This window comes from Hemiscyllium ocellatum, chromosome 18 (assembly GCF_020745735.1).
Source record: "Hemiscyllium ocellatum isolate sHemOce1 chromosome 18, sHemOce1.pat.X.cur, whole genome shotgun sequence".
In the NCBI taxonomy this organism is placed as follows: Eukaryota; Metazoa; Chordata; class Chondrichthyes; order Orectolobiformes; family Hemiscylliidae; genus Hemiscyllium; species Hemiscyllium ocellatum.
In genome coordinates this window covers 9,713,547-9,730,164 of record NC_083418.1, presented here as the reverse complement: position 1 = coordinate 9,730,164, position 16,618 = coordinate 9,713,547, and the positions used below count along the sequence as shown (strand labels likewise).

Genomic DNA, 16,618 nt, shown 5'->3' with positions numbered 1-16,618 from the left:
ATTAAGGATTAATTTTCTCCCTCCCTATTTTCTCCAATAGTTTCCCGACTATTGGTGTAACTCTGGACTATAGTTCCCTGGCCCATCTCTACTACCTTCCCTGTAAAGTAGACCCACACCAGCAGTCCATCAGTCCTCTCGCACCTCTATGGCCAGAGACAATTTGAAAATTTGGATCAGGACCCAGTTAAATTTGCCAAGCTATCTCATACTGCCTTGCTTCTGATGTCAATCTGCTTAAGAACTTCACAGCCCATCTTCTCAAATTCTGCGCTTGTATCCTTCTTCTCCTGAGTACTCAGTACTCATGAGGGACTGATTTAACTCTCTCCCAATGACCTCTGGCTTCCTGCACAGATTACCCTATTGGCCCCCAGTAGGCCCTATAGTTTTCCTGGTTATCCATTTCCTCTCGATATGTTTGCAGAATATCTTAGGGTTCTACATAATCCAGCATTTCTCTCATGCCCCTCACGTTTACTCTTCTAATTGCTGTTTTAAGTTCCACCCTGCATTTCCTGTACTCCTCCAGGGACACCATTGTTTTACTCCCTTTGTACCTGTAATACACCTCTTTTTTTTTGTTTTTATTCAGTCAGAGTCATACAGCACAGAAACAGACCCTTCGGTCCAACCAGTGCATGCTGAACCTAATCCCAAACTAAACTAGTCCCCCCCTGCCTTGGTCCTGGCCCATATCCCTCCAAACCTTTCCCATTCACGTATCTATCTCAATGATTTTTAAATGTTCCTGAATATTCCTAGACATCCATGGTTCTCTGGGTTCCTACGTTTCGCCCTAAAGGGAAGATGTTGGGCTTATACTCTCCCTGTTCTGCTATAAATTTACGCTCAAGTAGCCGATCCCAGTCTGGGCAATCTGCCTAACCCAATCCTTTTGTTTTATACAGACCATCTTTCTCTTTCTCCAGACCAAATTTAAGCATGCAGTGTTGTGGTCGCAATCATTAAAATGCTCCCGCACTGTCACCTTGAAAACCCTGTCTGACTTCATTCCCCAGAATTAGATCCAGCACTGCATTGTCCCTTGTAGGACCACCAACATGTTAACATACAAAAGCCCTCCTAAATACATTTCAAGAAATCTGTGCCCTCCAAACCCTTCACACTATGATTATTCCACTTAATACAATTCCCCAATTATTGTTTTCATACACATGTCTGCTCTTCAGCTACCCACTGACAGACCCAGCAAAATCAATGCCTCCTTTTTAATCATTCTAAATTCTACCCAGAAAGCCTCATTTCCAGGATATTACCAGTGCAGTAATTGACTCCTAAGTTGATAATGTGACACCACCACCACTTTTACACCCTCTGTTTTCTGGTCCAAAGATCCTATACCCTGGAATGTTGAGTTACTGGTCCTGCAGTTCCCTCAACCCCGTCTCTGTGATGGCAACCACATCACAATTCCATGTCTCGATCCATACCCTTCTCATCTGTCTTACCTCTAATATTCCTGGTTAAAGTCCAGGCCATCCAGCCTCACCTTCTTCTCCTGAGATGGACATGACTGAACCTGTTCTGACTTGGTTCCTTTCCTGTATGATGCTGTGCCCCTATTGTACTATCACATTGCATTGTCTGCTCCCACTGAACTAATTTATTCTCCCCCCAACAGCCCCCTCCTGTTCCAGAAATCTAAAACCCTCCTTCCTGAACCAACTGTTGAACCATGCATTCACCCACTCTGATCTGTTCATTCTAGACTTGCCTCGCACGTGGCACTGGGAGTATTCCAAAGATTACAACCTGACAGGTCTCTCTTTTCAGTCTATTGTTTCGCTCCATGAATTCTTGGTGTGAAACTTCATCCCTCTGTCAAACTATATATGTGCACCATGAGCTCCACCTTATCACCCTCCCACCGTCAGGATGCTTTGCAGCTGATCAGCCCTGACCCTGGCACTGCAGAGATAACAAACCATCCTGAAGTCAGCTCTGCAGCAGCAGATTTGCCTGTCCCTTCCCCAGATAATGAATCCCCTATCATTATTGGTGTGGTTTTCTTCTTCCTCCCCTCCTGTACATTCAGGCCACTTGGGAGAATGCCAGAAGCCTGCACTTCATTGAGGTACCTGTGCTCTCCTGAGCTTCCAGGACAGAAACCCGATTACTGAGCCTGATCCCAGGGGACTCCTGCACTGTCTGGTCGTCACCAATTCAGTTTTTCCCTCCAATTCCTTCAGCTACGTTGTGATCACCTCTCTAAATATGTTATCCGTGTACCTCTCCCCTCAGTCCCATTCCTCATGTCCTTTCTCTGAGAGAGCTCTCCCCCAGTCCCATTCCCCAGTGTCCTGTGTCCTCTCTCTCTCTCTCTCTCTCTCTCACATAGAGACTCTCCCCTCAGTCCCATTCCCCAGTGTCCTTTCTCTGAGAGAGCTCACCCTCAGTCCCATTCCCCATTCCCCAGTGTCCTCTCTCTCTCTGATAGAGCCTCTCCCCCAGTCCCATTCTCCTGTGTCCTCTCTCTCTCTGATAGAGACTCTCCCCTCAGTCCCATTCCCCAGTGTCCTCTCTCTCTCTGTCTCTGACAGAGCTCTCCCCCAGTCCCATTCCCCAGTGTCCTCTCCCTCTCTGAGAGAGCTCTCCCCTCAATCCCATTCCCGTGTCCTCTCTCTCTCTCTGAGAGAGCTCTCCCCCAGTCCCATTCCCCAGTGTCCTCTCTCTCTCTCTGAGAGAGCTCTCCCTGAGTCCATTGCCCAGTGTCCTCTCTCTCTCTGATAGAGACTCTCCCCTCAGTCCCATTCCCGTGTCCTCTCTCTCTCTCTGAGAGAGCTCTCCCCCAGTCCCATTCCCCAGTGTCCTCTCTCTCTCTCTGAGAGAGCTCTCCCCCAGTCCCATTCCCCAGTGTCCTCTCTCTCTCTGATAGAGACTCTCCCCTCAGTCCCATTCCCCTGTGTCCTCTCTCTCCCTCTCTCTCTGATAGAGACTCTCCTCAGTCCCATTCCCCTTTCCCGTGTAGGTGTAGGGAGGGTGCTGAATGGGGAAATGGACTTTGGGTAGTTTTGGGTCTTGGCAGTTTGACTTTGGACAGTGTAGGGAGGTAGGCAAGCAAAGAGCCTGCTGCAGTGCACCCACAAACTGTGTGTCACCCTCGGGAACACTGACTGACGTGCTGAAATGACAGACATTCGGAATAGTCACAACAGAAATGTATTGATCCGAGGCTCTGGCAATCAGAACATTGGCAGTCCCCCAGAGACTGAGCCGCACTGTGGAGAAACAGTGTTAGCCCCCCACCAGTCCTGCACAGAATCATTTACCTCCTTACACCCATGGATTGGGAGTTACTCCCATTCCCATCCCTCAATCTAACAGCCTGGGGAGAGGGGCATACCCTGTCACTCACTCCAGTATCCTGAGGATAGAACATAGAACAGCAACAGCAGAGAAATGTGCCCTTTGACCCACAATGTTGTGCCAAACATGATGCCAAATTTGATTAATTCCTTCTACCCACCCTTGGTCCATATCTCTCCATTCCTTGTATCTTAACGTTTTTATCCTTCAGTCCCTTCAATGTCCCTATTGTACCTGCCTCCACCATCACCCCTCGTAGTGTGTTCCAGATTCCTACCACTCTCTGTGTCAAAAAACGTACCCCTCACATCGCCTTTGAACTTTTCCCAGTTTCACCTTAAATACACGCCCTCTAACTATTAGACTTTTCAACTCTGGGGAAAAGGATTCTGATCGTCAACTCTAGCAATGTATCTCATGATTTTATAGATTTCTATCAAGTCTCCCCTCAGCCTTCCCTTCTCCAGAGAATACAACCCAAGTTTTTCTGGCCTCTCCTTATTACTCATGCCCTCTAAACCAGGCAGTACCCTGGTAAACCTCTTCTGCACCTTCTTCCTGTAGTGTGACAACCAGAAGTGAAGTAGTACTCTAAGTCCAGCCTAACCAAACTCTTATAAAGCTGCAACATGACATCCGGACTCTCATACTCAGTTCCCCGAACAACAAAGGCAAGGCTACCATATCTTTCCCACCCTATCTACTTGCATGGCTACTTTCAGGGAGCTATGGATTTGAACCCCAACATCCTTCTGTACATCAACGTTATTCAGGGTCCTGTCATAAACTCTATATGTTTCCTTAACATTTTGTCTCCCAAAGTACAGCACCTCATACTTAGATTAGATTAGATTACTTACAGTGTGGAAACAGGCCCTTCGGCCCAACAAGTCCACACCGACCCGCCGAAGCATACCCACCCAGACCCACTCCCCTACATTTACCCCTTCACCTAACACTACAGGCAATTTAGCATGGCCAATCCACCTGACCTGCACATTTTTGGACTATGGGAGGAAACCGGAGCACCCGGAGGAAACCCACATAAACACGGGGAGAATGTGCAAACTCCACATAGTCAGTCGCCTGAGGCAGGAATTGAACCCGGGTCTCTGGCGCTGTGAGGCAGCAGTGCTAACCACTGTGCCACCGTGCCGCCCACTAACCCAGATTAAACTTCATCTGCCACTTCTCTGCCCATATCTGGAACTGATCTGTATCCCACTCTATCCTTGGACAGCCTTCCACACTATCCACAATGCCACCAACCTTTGTATCATCTGCAAACTTACCAACCCACCTACCTGTTTTCATCCAAGTCATTTACATATATCATAATCTGGATCCCGGCAGAACACCACTAGTCACAGATCTCCAGCCAGGAAAACACCTTTCCACCCCTTTGCCTTATGTGGGCAAGCCAATTCTGAATCCTCACAGCCAAGTCACTGTGGATCCCATGCATCTTAGTATTCTGAATGAGCCTACCATGAGGGACCTTGTCAAAAGCCTTACTAAAATCCATGTACACAACCTTAACTGTTCTATATTCATCGATCACCTTTGTCACCTCCTTGAAAAGTTCAATCAAGTTAGTCAGGCATAACCTGTTCCACATTGAGCTACGCTGACTGTCCTTAATTAGGCCACGCTTTTCCAAATGTATGTAAATCCTTTCCCTGTGAATTCTCCTAATGGCTTCCCAACCACCAATGTGAGACTCACTAGTCTATAGTTTCCTGGATTAACCCTATTTCCCTTCTTGAACAGAGGAACAACATTAACTACTCACCAGTCCACTGGAACCTCTCCGGTGGCTAGCAAGGATACAGAGATCTTGGGCAAGGCCCCAGTGTTGGAGAAATTAGCCCAATAAAGCAGAGATCACAAAACACAGACCAAAGTGAAATTAACAAACAGTTTATTAGTACGGCGATATCGCGGAAGGGAAATTGACGAAGCTGAAACAGCACAGAGAGTCTGTCCAGGTAGCTGGACTGCTCTTCCTCGAGCTGACAATCCAGCCAGGTTTTATAAGAATCTTGTACAATGAGGTTGATTAAAATGGGGAAAATACAATGTACTTGAAAATTAAGTAATCCAGTTACAACAGTGCTAAGTGCGGACCAGTTATCAGAAGAATGTCATGATTTTGGATACAATGTGCAATCCTGGCAGCATCAAACAGTTGTTGATGGGCTCAGGAGATTCCAGCTCTCTTCGAGGGTAGGTGAGAATGTCCCCTTTCTTGGCAGTAAGGTTTCTCTCCTGTGAGTGAGGTATACTGGTGCCTCTCCGTCTGACCTGTCCTTTGTGTGGCTTTGGTATCACTGGGTTACGAGACTACTCTCGGGGCTTTGGGACAGCTGTGTTGACTGGGTCCAGGAAGTTTATTGTTAGTTTGTCTTGGGAAGTGGATTCCCTGGTCTGCGGGTGACTATAGTCATGTCTGGTTTCCCTTGTCAGCCTGTTTGGTCAATGCTGAGGCATTCTGGGTGTTTCCTGTATGGTTTGGACAGACTTGATTTCCTGTGTTCTGTGTGGGCATGCTATGGGTAGGCAGAGTGGCAGATTTTTTCCCACACCCAGAAATCTCCTCTCTTGCCTCTCTCAGTAACCTGAGGTGGATACCACCGGGCCCTGGGGACTTATCTACCTACATGCTCTTCAAGTGACCCAACACCACTTCTTTCTTGATCTCAAAATGCCTTAGTGTATTAGCATGCTCCACACAACTATCACAATCCTCCATATCCTTCTCCTGGGTGAATACCGATGCAAAGTACTCATTTAAGATCTTACTCACATCCTGTGCCTCCAAGCACAAGTTCCCTCCGTTATCCTTGAGTGGTCCTATCTTCTCCCTAGTTATCCTCTTATTTTTAACATATGTAGATAATGTCTTGGGATGGCCCCATCTTGCTCTCCTAATTCTCTGCTTGAGTACTTTCCTGCTTTTCTTATATTCATGTGCCCTGTTTGATCTTAACTTCCTAAACCTTACATATGCTCCTTTTTCCCTTTTGACTAAATTCACATTCTCCCTGGTTATTCCCTTGCCATCCTTGTCCTCCCTCCTTACTGGAACATGTTGATCTTGAACTGGTCAGCAGGTCTTTAAACAATTCCCGCTTGTCAAATATGGACTTTCCTGATAACAACTCCTCCCAATTACCACTCCCCAGCGCCTGCCAAATACTGATGTAACTTGCCCTCCCCTAGTTTAGTACATTCCTGCAAAGTCCTGACTTATCCTTATTCACAACTATCTTAAAACTTAAGGAGTTGATTCCAAATGCTACCCTACTGAAAGGTCAATCACTTGGCCTGTAACCCTTGATTTGATCAGGAATCTATCTCCGCCTTAAATATGCACAAGGACTTTGCCCCTAAGATCTCTGTGGTAAGGTTTTCTAAAGACTCTCAACCTCTGAGGGAAGAAATTCCTCTTCATTTCAGTCTTAAGTTGGGGCCGCTGTATTCTGCGATTCTGTCCTGTGGTGCTAAACTCTCCCACGAGGGGAAACATCCTGTTTAGCCTCCATAAGACAATACCATGGATCATCCTAGTGAATCTTCTCTGAGCTGCGTCCATTGAAATTATATCTTAAGGAGACGAAAATTGTTCACATACTCCCGATGTAGTCTCACCAACACATTTTACAGTTGCACTAAGACTTCCTTGCCCTTATAATCCAACCCCTTTAAAACAAGGGCTGGCATTCCATTGATGACTTGCTGCATCAGTGTGCTACCTTTCTGTGTTTTGTGTACAAGTACGCCCCCCTCCCCCCACCCTGTGTTACAGCTTTCTGCTGTTGAATTTAAATAATACTGTGTTTAGTTCTCCTTTTCAGAATGAACAGCTTCGCATTTTCCCACACTAGTCTCCATTTGCCAGTTTTTTGCCCTCCAACATAATTTGTCAATATCTCTCTGTAAACTGTTTGTATCCCTCTCGCAACCTGCTTTTCCACCTATTGTCATCTGCACATTTGCCTACAGTTTTTATGAACCAGACCAGACCCCCCGTCAAAATATTTTAGGAAAGTAGCCTAGACCTTATCTTTTTCTTATTTTAAAGTGAAACATAAAATGCTATGTTCCCAATACAATATTAGATCAGATTCCCTATGGTATGGAAACAGGTCCTGCGGCCCAACAAGTTTATACTGACCCTCTGAAGAATAACCCATCCCCCTACCCTATATTTACAGCTGACAATGCACCTAACACTAGGGGCACTTTAGCGTGGCCAATTCACCTGACCTGCACATCTTTGGACTGTGGGAGGAAACCCACTCAGACACGGGGAGAATATGCAAACTCCACACAGACAGTGACCCACGGTGAGAATGGAACCCGGGTCCTTGGTGCTGTGAGGCAGCAGTGCTAACCACTGAGCCACCGTGCCGCCCATATGGCTGGTCAAATTACTCAACTTGAAGCAAAACACCATTTATTCAAATACTACAGTTAAAATAAACAAAAACAAACTTAGAATAATTCAACTCTATTGTAAAACTTAACAGAATAATATACAGTAACTATTAATAGTTAACTGTTCCAATAAAGTAACATCCCATAAACACACCCTTTGGCTAAAAGGCAAGTTCAGAAACTAGATTTGCCTCCCAGGTAAGCCAGCAGCAGACAGAAAGCTTCGCTTCTGGCTGTAACCAAGAGAAGGAAAAGATGGCTTCTATTCAAGACTCCAGCAGCATCTGCAGAACCTAAAAGCTAAAAAAACCCCTGGAAATCCTGGTCTGTGAGAGCTGGCTGTACCCCCATCCTGGCTGCTTCTACTGGGGGTTGCTTTTGCTAACACTATTGGGGAGGGTTTAAATGTGGAAGGGGGATGGGAAACAAATGAGGAGGTTAGTGCACAGTAAGGAGGTACCATCTAAAGCCTGTAAGGAACTAGATAATGAGGTCAGCATGATTAAGGGGAAGAGTAGGCGGGGAGCAGACAATGAACGCAAAGGGAGAGGTGGTCTGAGGTGCATTTGCTTTAATGTGAGAAGTGTAGTGGGTAAGTCGAGGAACGTCTGGCTTGGATTAGTACCTGGGAGTATGATGTTAGTGTTATTACTGAGACGTGGTTGAGGAAAGAGCAAGATTGGTAACTAAATATCCCAGGACATAGATGCTACAGGCGGGTTAGAGAGGGAGATAAAAGGAGTGGAGGAGTTGCATTACTGGTCAGAGAGGATATCACAGCTGTGCTGAAGGAGGGCACTATGGAGGACTCAAGCAGTGAGGCAATATAGGCAGAGCTCAGAAATAGGAAGGGTGTGAGAACAATGTTGGGCTATACGGTGGCACAGTGGTTAGCACTGCTGTCTCACAGCGCCTGAGACCCGGGTTCAATTCCCGCCTCAGGCGACTGACTGGAGGTTGCATGTTCTCCCCGTGTCTGCGTGGGTTTCCTCCGGGTGCTCCAGTTTCCTCCCACAGTCCAAAGATGTGCGGGTCAGGTGAATTGGCCATGCTAAATTGCCCGTAGTGTTAGGTAAGGGGTAAATGTAGGGGTATGGGTGGGTTGCGCTTCGGCGGGTCGGTGTGGACTTGTTGGGCCGAAGGGCCTGTTTCCTCACTGTAAGTAATCTAATACTACAGACCTCCTAACAGCGAGCATGAGCTAAAAGTACAAATATATGAACAGATTATGGAAAGATATAGGAGCAACAGGGTGGTGGTGATGGGAGATTTTAATTTCCCCAACATTGACTGGGGTTCACTTAGTATTAGAGGTCAAGAGGGAGCAGAATTTGTAATGACCATCCAGGAGGGGTTTATAGAACAGTGTATAAATAGTCCAACTTAGGAAGGGGCCATACTGGACCTGGTGTTAGGGAATGAGCCCGGCCAGGAGGCTGAAGTTTACTTTGGGAACAGTGATCACAATTCTGTAAGTTTTAGGATACTTATGGACAAAGACGAGAGTGGTCAAAAGGAAGAGTGCTAATTAGGGAGAAGGCAAACTATAGCAACATTTGGCAGGAGCTGGGGAGTGTGGATTGGGAGCAGCTGTTTGAGGGTAAATCCACATTTGGTATGTGGGAGGCTTTTAAAGAGAGGATGATTAGAGTTCAGGAGAGATATGTTCCTGTGAAAATGAGCAATAGGAATTGCAGATTAGGGAACCGTGGATGACAGGTGAAATTGTGAGACTAGTTAAGAGGAAAAAGGAAATATTCATAAGGTCTAGGTGACTGAAACACAGAAGAATATCGGGAATGTAGCACCAATCTGAAACAACAAATTAAGAGGGCTAAAAGTGATATCTTTAGCAAACAGGGTTAAGGAAAATCCCAAAGCCTTTTATTCATATATAAGGAGCAAGAAGGTAACTAGGGAAAGGGTTGGCCCAGTCAAGGGCAAAGGAGGGAAATTATGTGAAGAATCAGAGAAAATGGGTGAGATTCTTGGATCGGTATTGATGTATCGATATTTACCGAAGAGAGAGACATGACGGATGTTAGGATTAGGGATAGATGTTGATTGCTCTACATCAAGTCAGCATAAGGAGGGAGGAGATGTTGGGTATTCTAAAGGGCATTAAAGTGGACAAGTCCCCAGGTCCGGATGGGATCTATCCCAGGTTACTGAGGGAAGTGAGAGAGGAAATAGCTGGGGCCTTAACAGAATCTTTGCAGCATCCTTGAACACGGGTGAGGTCCCAGAGGACTGAAGAATTACTAATGTTGTCCCCTTGTTTAAGAAGGGTAGCAGGGATAATTTAGGTAATTACAGACCTGTGAGCCTGATGTCGCTGATAGGGAAGCTGCTGGAGAAGTTACTGAGGGATAGGATCTAATCCCATTTGGAAGAAAATGGGCTTATCAGTGATAGGCAACATGGTTTTGTGCGGGGAAGGTCATGTCTTACAAACTTAATAGAATTCTTTGAGGAAGTGACCAAGTTGATTGATAAGGGAAGGGCTGTAGATGTCATATACATGGAATTCAGTAAGGTGTTTGATAAGGTTCCCCATGGTAGGCTGATGGAGAAAGTGAAGTTACATGGAGTCCAGGGTGTACTAGCTAGATGGATAAAGAACTGGCTGGACAACATGAGACAGAGAGTAGTAATGGAAGGGGGTTTCTCAAAATGGAGACCTGTGACCAGTGGTGTTCCTCAGGGATCAGTGTTGGGATCACTGTTGTTTATGATATTCATAAAAGATCTGGAGGGTGGTATAGGTGATCGGATTAGCAAGTTTGCAGATGACACTAAGATTGGTGGAGTAGCAGACAGTGAAGGGGCCTGTCAGAGAACACAGCAGAATATAGATAGATTGGAGTTGGGCGGAGAAATGGCAGATGGAGTTCAATCCGGGCAATTGCTTGGTGATGCGTTTTGGAAGATCCAATTCAAGAGTGAACTGTACAGTAAATGGAAAAGCCCTGGGGAAAACTGATGTACAGGGAGATCTGGGCGTTCAGGTCCATTGTTCCCTGAAGGTGGCAACGCAGGTCAATAGAATGGTCAAGAAGGCATATGGTATGCTTTCCTTCATCGGGTAGGGTATTGAGTACAAGAGTTGGCAGGTCATGTTACAGTTGTATAGGATGTTGGTTCGGTCACATTTGGAATACTGCGTATAGTTCCAGTTGCCACATTACCAAAAGATGTGAATGCTTTGGAGAGGGTGCAGAGGATATTGCCTGGTGTGGAGGGTACTAATTATGAAGTGAGGTTGAGTACATTAGGATTATTTTCATTAGAAAGACGGAGGTTAAGGGGTGGACCTGATTGAGGTCTGCAAGATCATGAGAGGTACAGATAGGATAGATAACAAAGAAGCTTTTTCCCAGAGTGGGGGACTCAATTACTCGGGGTCACACGTTCAAGGTCAGAGGGGAAATGTTTAAGGGAGATAGGCGTGGAAAATTCATTACACAGAGGGTGGTGGGGGGTCTGGAACACATTGCCAGTGGAGGTGGTAGGGGCAGGCATGATAGCATCATTTAAGTTGTATCTCGACAGATACATGAATGGGCAGGGAGCAGAGGGGTACAGATGCTTAGAGAATAGGGGATCTGGATCAGTGCAGGCCTGAAGGGCTGAAGGGCCTGTTCCTGTGCTGTAATTTTCTTTGTCCTTTGTTCCAACTTTAAAAAAAATCCAAGTCCTCACAAGATGTTTGTGTTACCAGTGACAGCTCGCTCCGTCTTGTTCAATCTCACTCTTAAAAGAAATCAGGACAAAACAACCTCTTAAAGTCACAGCAAGATTACTCAGTACATATCACTCCCTTCAACTCATGAATATATGAGTTGTGGTCTCAGTACTGATCCTGATGGGAACCCCACTGTTCACAGGTTGCCAATCTGAAAAATAACCCCTTATCCCTAAAATAACTCCATCAAGGCTGGTATCCTGTCACCAAGTCACCCTTTATTTATACACGGAGAGGCCTTGACACTGCTCCAACTCCCTCAGAGTGAACAAAACCTCTGACACTCCTGTTCTTTTTTATTTTATTAAACAATACAAGGTACAAACAGTTAACAACATGAACAGCTGTATACAAGAAACAGCAATTTACAGGGGGATGGGGGCGTCAAAGCCAGACCCCAAACTCCAGCAGTTCACAGGGAAACAATGACAGACCTCGAATAGCACCTCAACGTTATGGAGAAGATAGCAATAAACGCAATCACATAGAGACAGTGCTACACACCGAACAAAAACACTCCTGTTCGTTTATTTTACTTTTCTTCCCCCCACACTACCACCTGTCAGCGGTAATGTTTATTTTCCCCCCGCACCCATGTCGTGTGTGTGTGTGTGTGGGGGGGGGGGGGGGGGGGGGGTGGTCTGTGTGTCTGTGTGTGTGTGTGTCGGTGTGGGGGGGGGGGGTTGTGGGGTGTGTGTGTTTGTGGGTGTGTGTGTGTGGGGGGGGTCTGTGTGTCTGTGTCTGTGTGTGTGTGTGTGGGTGTCTGTGTGTCTGTGTGTGGGGGGGGGTTGTGGGGTGTGTGTGTGTGTGTGTGTGTGTGTGTGTGTCAGACACAGTGAAAAACAACAAGTGTGTAAATCTTTATTTATATCAGGGAAAGAGGAAACACCCGAGTGGCCAGTGACAAGCAGTGCCCTTCACATCAAAGGGCAATGCTGTGTGATCAAACACTGAAGGGAAGGGGAGGGATTAAATCAAAATATAATGTACTCCACTCCCTGCGGCGCCCACCTCTCCCTGAGCAACTCCAGGGTGTTGGTGGAGACCGCGTGCTCTTTCTCCAAGGACACTCGGGCTCTAACGTAACCGCGGAAGAGGGGCAGGCAGTCGGCCCTCACGACCCCCTCCACAGCCCGCTGCCTGGACCTGTTTATGGCCAGTTTGGCCAGGCCCAGGAGCAGACCCACAAGGAGGTTCTCTACCCTACCCTCCCCCCTCTGTACCAGGTGACACACTCCTGTTTATATCTCCCTGATCAGGCCAGATTAACAGCTCCAATTTGGGAACTCATAACTAATGAGGGTTACCTGGCTGACCTCGTTACAATCACTACAATCCCCACGTGCTGTTTCCTGCCCATTAGACAATTCTCTACCCAGACCAACACACCATCTCCAAGACTATGATCTCTGATCTTATGACTAAACATTTTGTCAAATGCCTTCTGAAAGTCCAAAGTCCATCTAGTGCTTCCCCCCTATCCAGTCTGGTTGGGTTTCGTCAAAAAACTAATAAATTAGTCAGATATGATTTCTTTTTCATGAAGCCATGCTGACTTTGATTGAATTATGATACTCCAAATGTGCTATTACTTCTGTAATAATTCATTGCAATGCTTTTCCAACAACAGATGTTATGCTAATCACTTTTTGCCACCCCCCCATTTTGAATGGGGATGTCACTTTAGCAGTGTTCCAATTCTCTGGTACTCCTTCAGAATTTGAGGATTTTTGGAAAATTACAACCGATCCACTCAGTATCTCTGGAGTGACTTCTTCTAGGATCCTAGAATGCAAAGCCAGGAGGTTTATCTGCCTTTAGCCCCATTAGTTTGTTTAATGCTTCTTCTCTAGTGATTGTATTTAATCCCTTGCTAGTATTCTATGGTATTAATGGGATGTTCAAAATACCTTCGTTAGTGAACATTGATGCAAAATATCGGTTACCTCCTTTGCCATTTCCTCTTTCCCCATAACTATCTCCCAATGGTCTTCCAAACCCTCAGTGCATATCCTCTGTCCCTATCTACCCTGCTATGTGCTAGATGTCTCTGATCTCTACTCTGTATGAAGCCTCTTACTGCGTCCTGTGGGGAGGGATAGTACAGTCGCTGCTCGTGCATCTCCCGTGAGATGTGGTTGCCTGACAGGAATTGTTGCTGTGACTGACTGTACAGGGCAAGCCCAGACCAGTGGTCAGCTGGCTGAAGGATGGACAGCCTCTCAATCTGCAGGACGTCACAGTCCGCAACAGCGACAGCGACACCATTCTGTTTATCCGCAGTGCGGAGCGTGGACATTCGGGCATCTACCAACTGCAGGTAGAAGTTGAGAGTGCCCAGGACACAGCCAGCATCCACATCCAGGTCATAGGTAAGTCCATGTCACTAATTGCACACTGCAGTTTCCACAAGCAATTCCCTCATCAGTTAGGAACAACACAGGGTTAGATACAGAGTCAAGCTCTCTCTACACTGTCCCCATCAGACACTTGCAGGACAGGGACAACACAGAGTTAGATACAGAATAAAGCTTCCTCTATATTGTCCCCAGGTTAGGTACAGCATGGGGTTAGATACAAGGTGAAGATCCCACTACATTGTCCCCTTCATACACTCCCAAGGCAAAGCAACCCACTTGGTTGGCATCATATCCAGTCCCTCCGTTACTGAGCTCTGTAGCACTAACTACAAAATACAAGGCAGAAATTCACCAAAAGATCCTTAGACAACACCTTCCAAACACACATTGAGGACAAGGATAGAAGATACATAGGAACACCACCACCTGCTAGTTGCTCTCCAAGCCATTTAGCGTCCTGACATGGAAATATATCGCCGCTCCTTCATTGTTTCTGGGTCACATTCCTGCAATTCCCTCCCTAAGAGCATTGTGGGTCAATTGACAGCACGTGGACTGCAGTGGTTCAAGAAGGCAGGTCACCACTATCTTTTCAAGGGCTGCTAGGGACTGGCAATAAAAATGCTGGCCATCCAGTGAAGTTCCCATTCCACAAGTGAATAAAAAAAGAGGACACAGGGTAAAGTTGCCATTACACCGTTCAGGTCAAACCCTCCCAGGACAGGAACACAGAGTAAAGCCTCCTCGGCACTGTCCCCATCCCACTCTCAAGACAGGCACAACATGGGGTTAGATACAGAGTAAAGCTCTCACTATACTGTCCCCATCAAATATTCCCAGGTTGGGGACAGCACGGGGTTAGATACAGAGTAAAGCTCCCTCTGCTCTGTCCCCATCAAACACTCCCAGGACAGGAGTCGTTATCACATTGCTTCAGTATGCTCAGTATAAATTAATGCTATGGTGATTATAACCAATGAGATCATCTCGAAGAGCAAAGTGTTTTGTGACCTTTGGAGTTTGTGGAAGGTTGTTTCACAATTAATCAAGCATTTCAGAAAACATGTCTCAATATGCTCGGGTCTCGAACCTGTTCTCTCTAACAGCTCGGGTCTTGAACCTGTTCTAACAGCTCTGAAAATCTTCCAGGGAATACAACCCAAGTTTGGGTCATCTCTCCTCATGTTGGAGCACATGTATCACTCTAGTAAATACACTGTTGTCCCTGAAACACTAATATCTCCTTCCAAATGGATGAGGCTCAGAGCAGCTCCCAGTGACTCCAAGACGAAAAGCAGAATTCCATTTGGACTTGTTAGATCAGTTTGTGGATCTGTTCAGAATATTTTAATGATCTGCAGAGCTGGAGCCACACAGTGTGCATTTGTTTGTGCACTGCTTTTCCCCATTTAGTTTAGATTCCCCACAGTGTGGAAACAGGCCCTTTGGCCCAACCAGTCCACACTGACTCTCCGAAGAGTAACCCACCCAGACCCATTTCCCTCTGACTAAGGCATCCAACACTATAGGCAATTTAGCATGGCCAATTCACCTAACCTGTGGGAGGAAACCAGAGCACCCGGAGGAAAACCACACAGATAGTCGCGCGAGGCTGGAATCGAACCTGGGACCCTGGTACTATGAGGCAGCAGTGCTAACCACTGAGCCATAATGCTGCCCGAATTTAGAAGGAGACCAGTTTTCTTCTTTTTAGGTCACAAGTGGGTGACCTCACAAATACCCACATTGTAATCTACTTAGCTCAGTTTTACTCAATCACTCCATCGACTGGGAATTACTGAAAACAGAGACAATCGAAACAATTTTTACTGCAGGAGAAAAGGGCCACAAGATTTGAGCTGGAGAGTGCTAATTGGTTGACAGGTCAGTTCTGATTGAGCACTGAATTGAAAATGCTTCAGCCTATTGGAATTTTGCATTTTTGCATCAGTCCTGACTGAAATTTGGTGTTCTAGTATCTGTACTAACTGAAGTATGGCTTTCTTGCTTCTGTCATGATGAATGCAAGATAAAAAATCTTTAACAACTCAACTCTCCCTTCAACGATCCGTGGGAACTTGTGTCATGCTTCAATCTACAGTCCTGATTCTGCTGCCTGCTCTCAACGTAGATCCTTGTCAGCTATCACTGATCACAAACTACTAGTTACTCTATCCACTCGATAGACCTCCTCTCCCTCTCCAGACACTCAGCCTGTTCAGCTACCAGCTCAGCCTGAGTGAAGGGCATCCGAGAACCCTAGATTCCTTCAGTCATACATTGCAAAGGAGGCTCTTTGGCTCATCAAATCTGTACCACCAGAAAGATGGTAACTCTGCACTTGTCCCACTTTCCTCCACTAGGCCCAGGCAGTGCATTCCACACCCTGCCGCCTTCTCAATTAAAAAAAAACTTTCCGCAGATTCCCTCTAAACGTCCTGCCTTACATCTTAGAATTATTCCCCCTTGTTATTGACCCTTCAACTAAGGGGAATCCCTCCTCTCTATTCACCTTGTCCATGCCCCTCATAATCTTAAACACCTCTGTCAGGTTCCCCTCAGCCTACTCTGCTCCAGCGAAACCAGCTTGAGCTCCTCCAGCCTCTCTTTGTCGCTAAGATGCTGCATCCCCGGCAACATCCTGGAGAATCTCCTCTGCACTCCCTTCAGTGCAATCACATCCCTCCTGTAGTGTGGGACCAGGACGGGACACTGTACTCCATCTGTGGCCTCACCAAAGTTC

General features: G+C 46.3%; 1 protein-coding gene across 1 annotated transcript in view; it reads left to right on the top strand.

Annotated features, from left to right (window-relative positions):
- The window catches only part of LOC132824336 (myosin-binding protein C, cardiac-type-like), an 80,179-nt gene that overhangs the window by 54,676 nt on the left and 8,885 nt on the right, over positions 1–16,618 (top strand). The window contains exon 25 of the mRNA XM_060838690.1: positions 13,692–13,887. Within this exon, the coding sequence (XP_060694673.1) occupies positions 13,692–13,887 (196 nt within the window). The remainder of the gene's footprint in view (positions 1–13,691; positions 13,888–16,618) is intronic.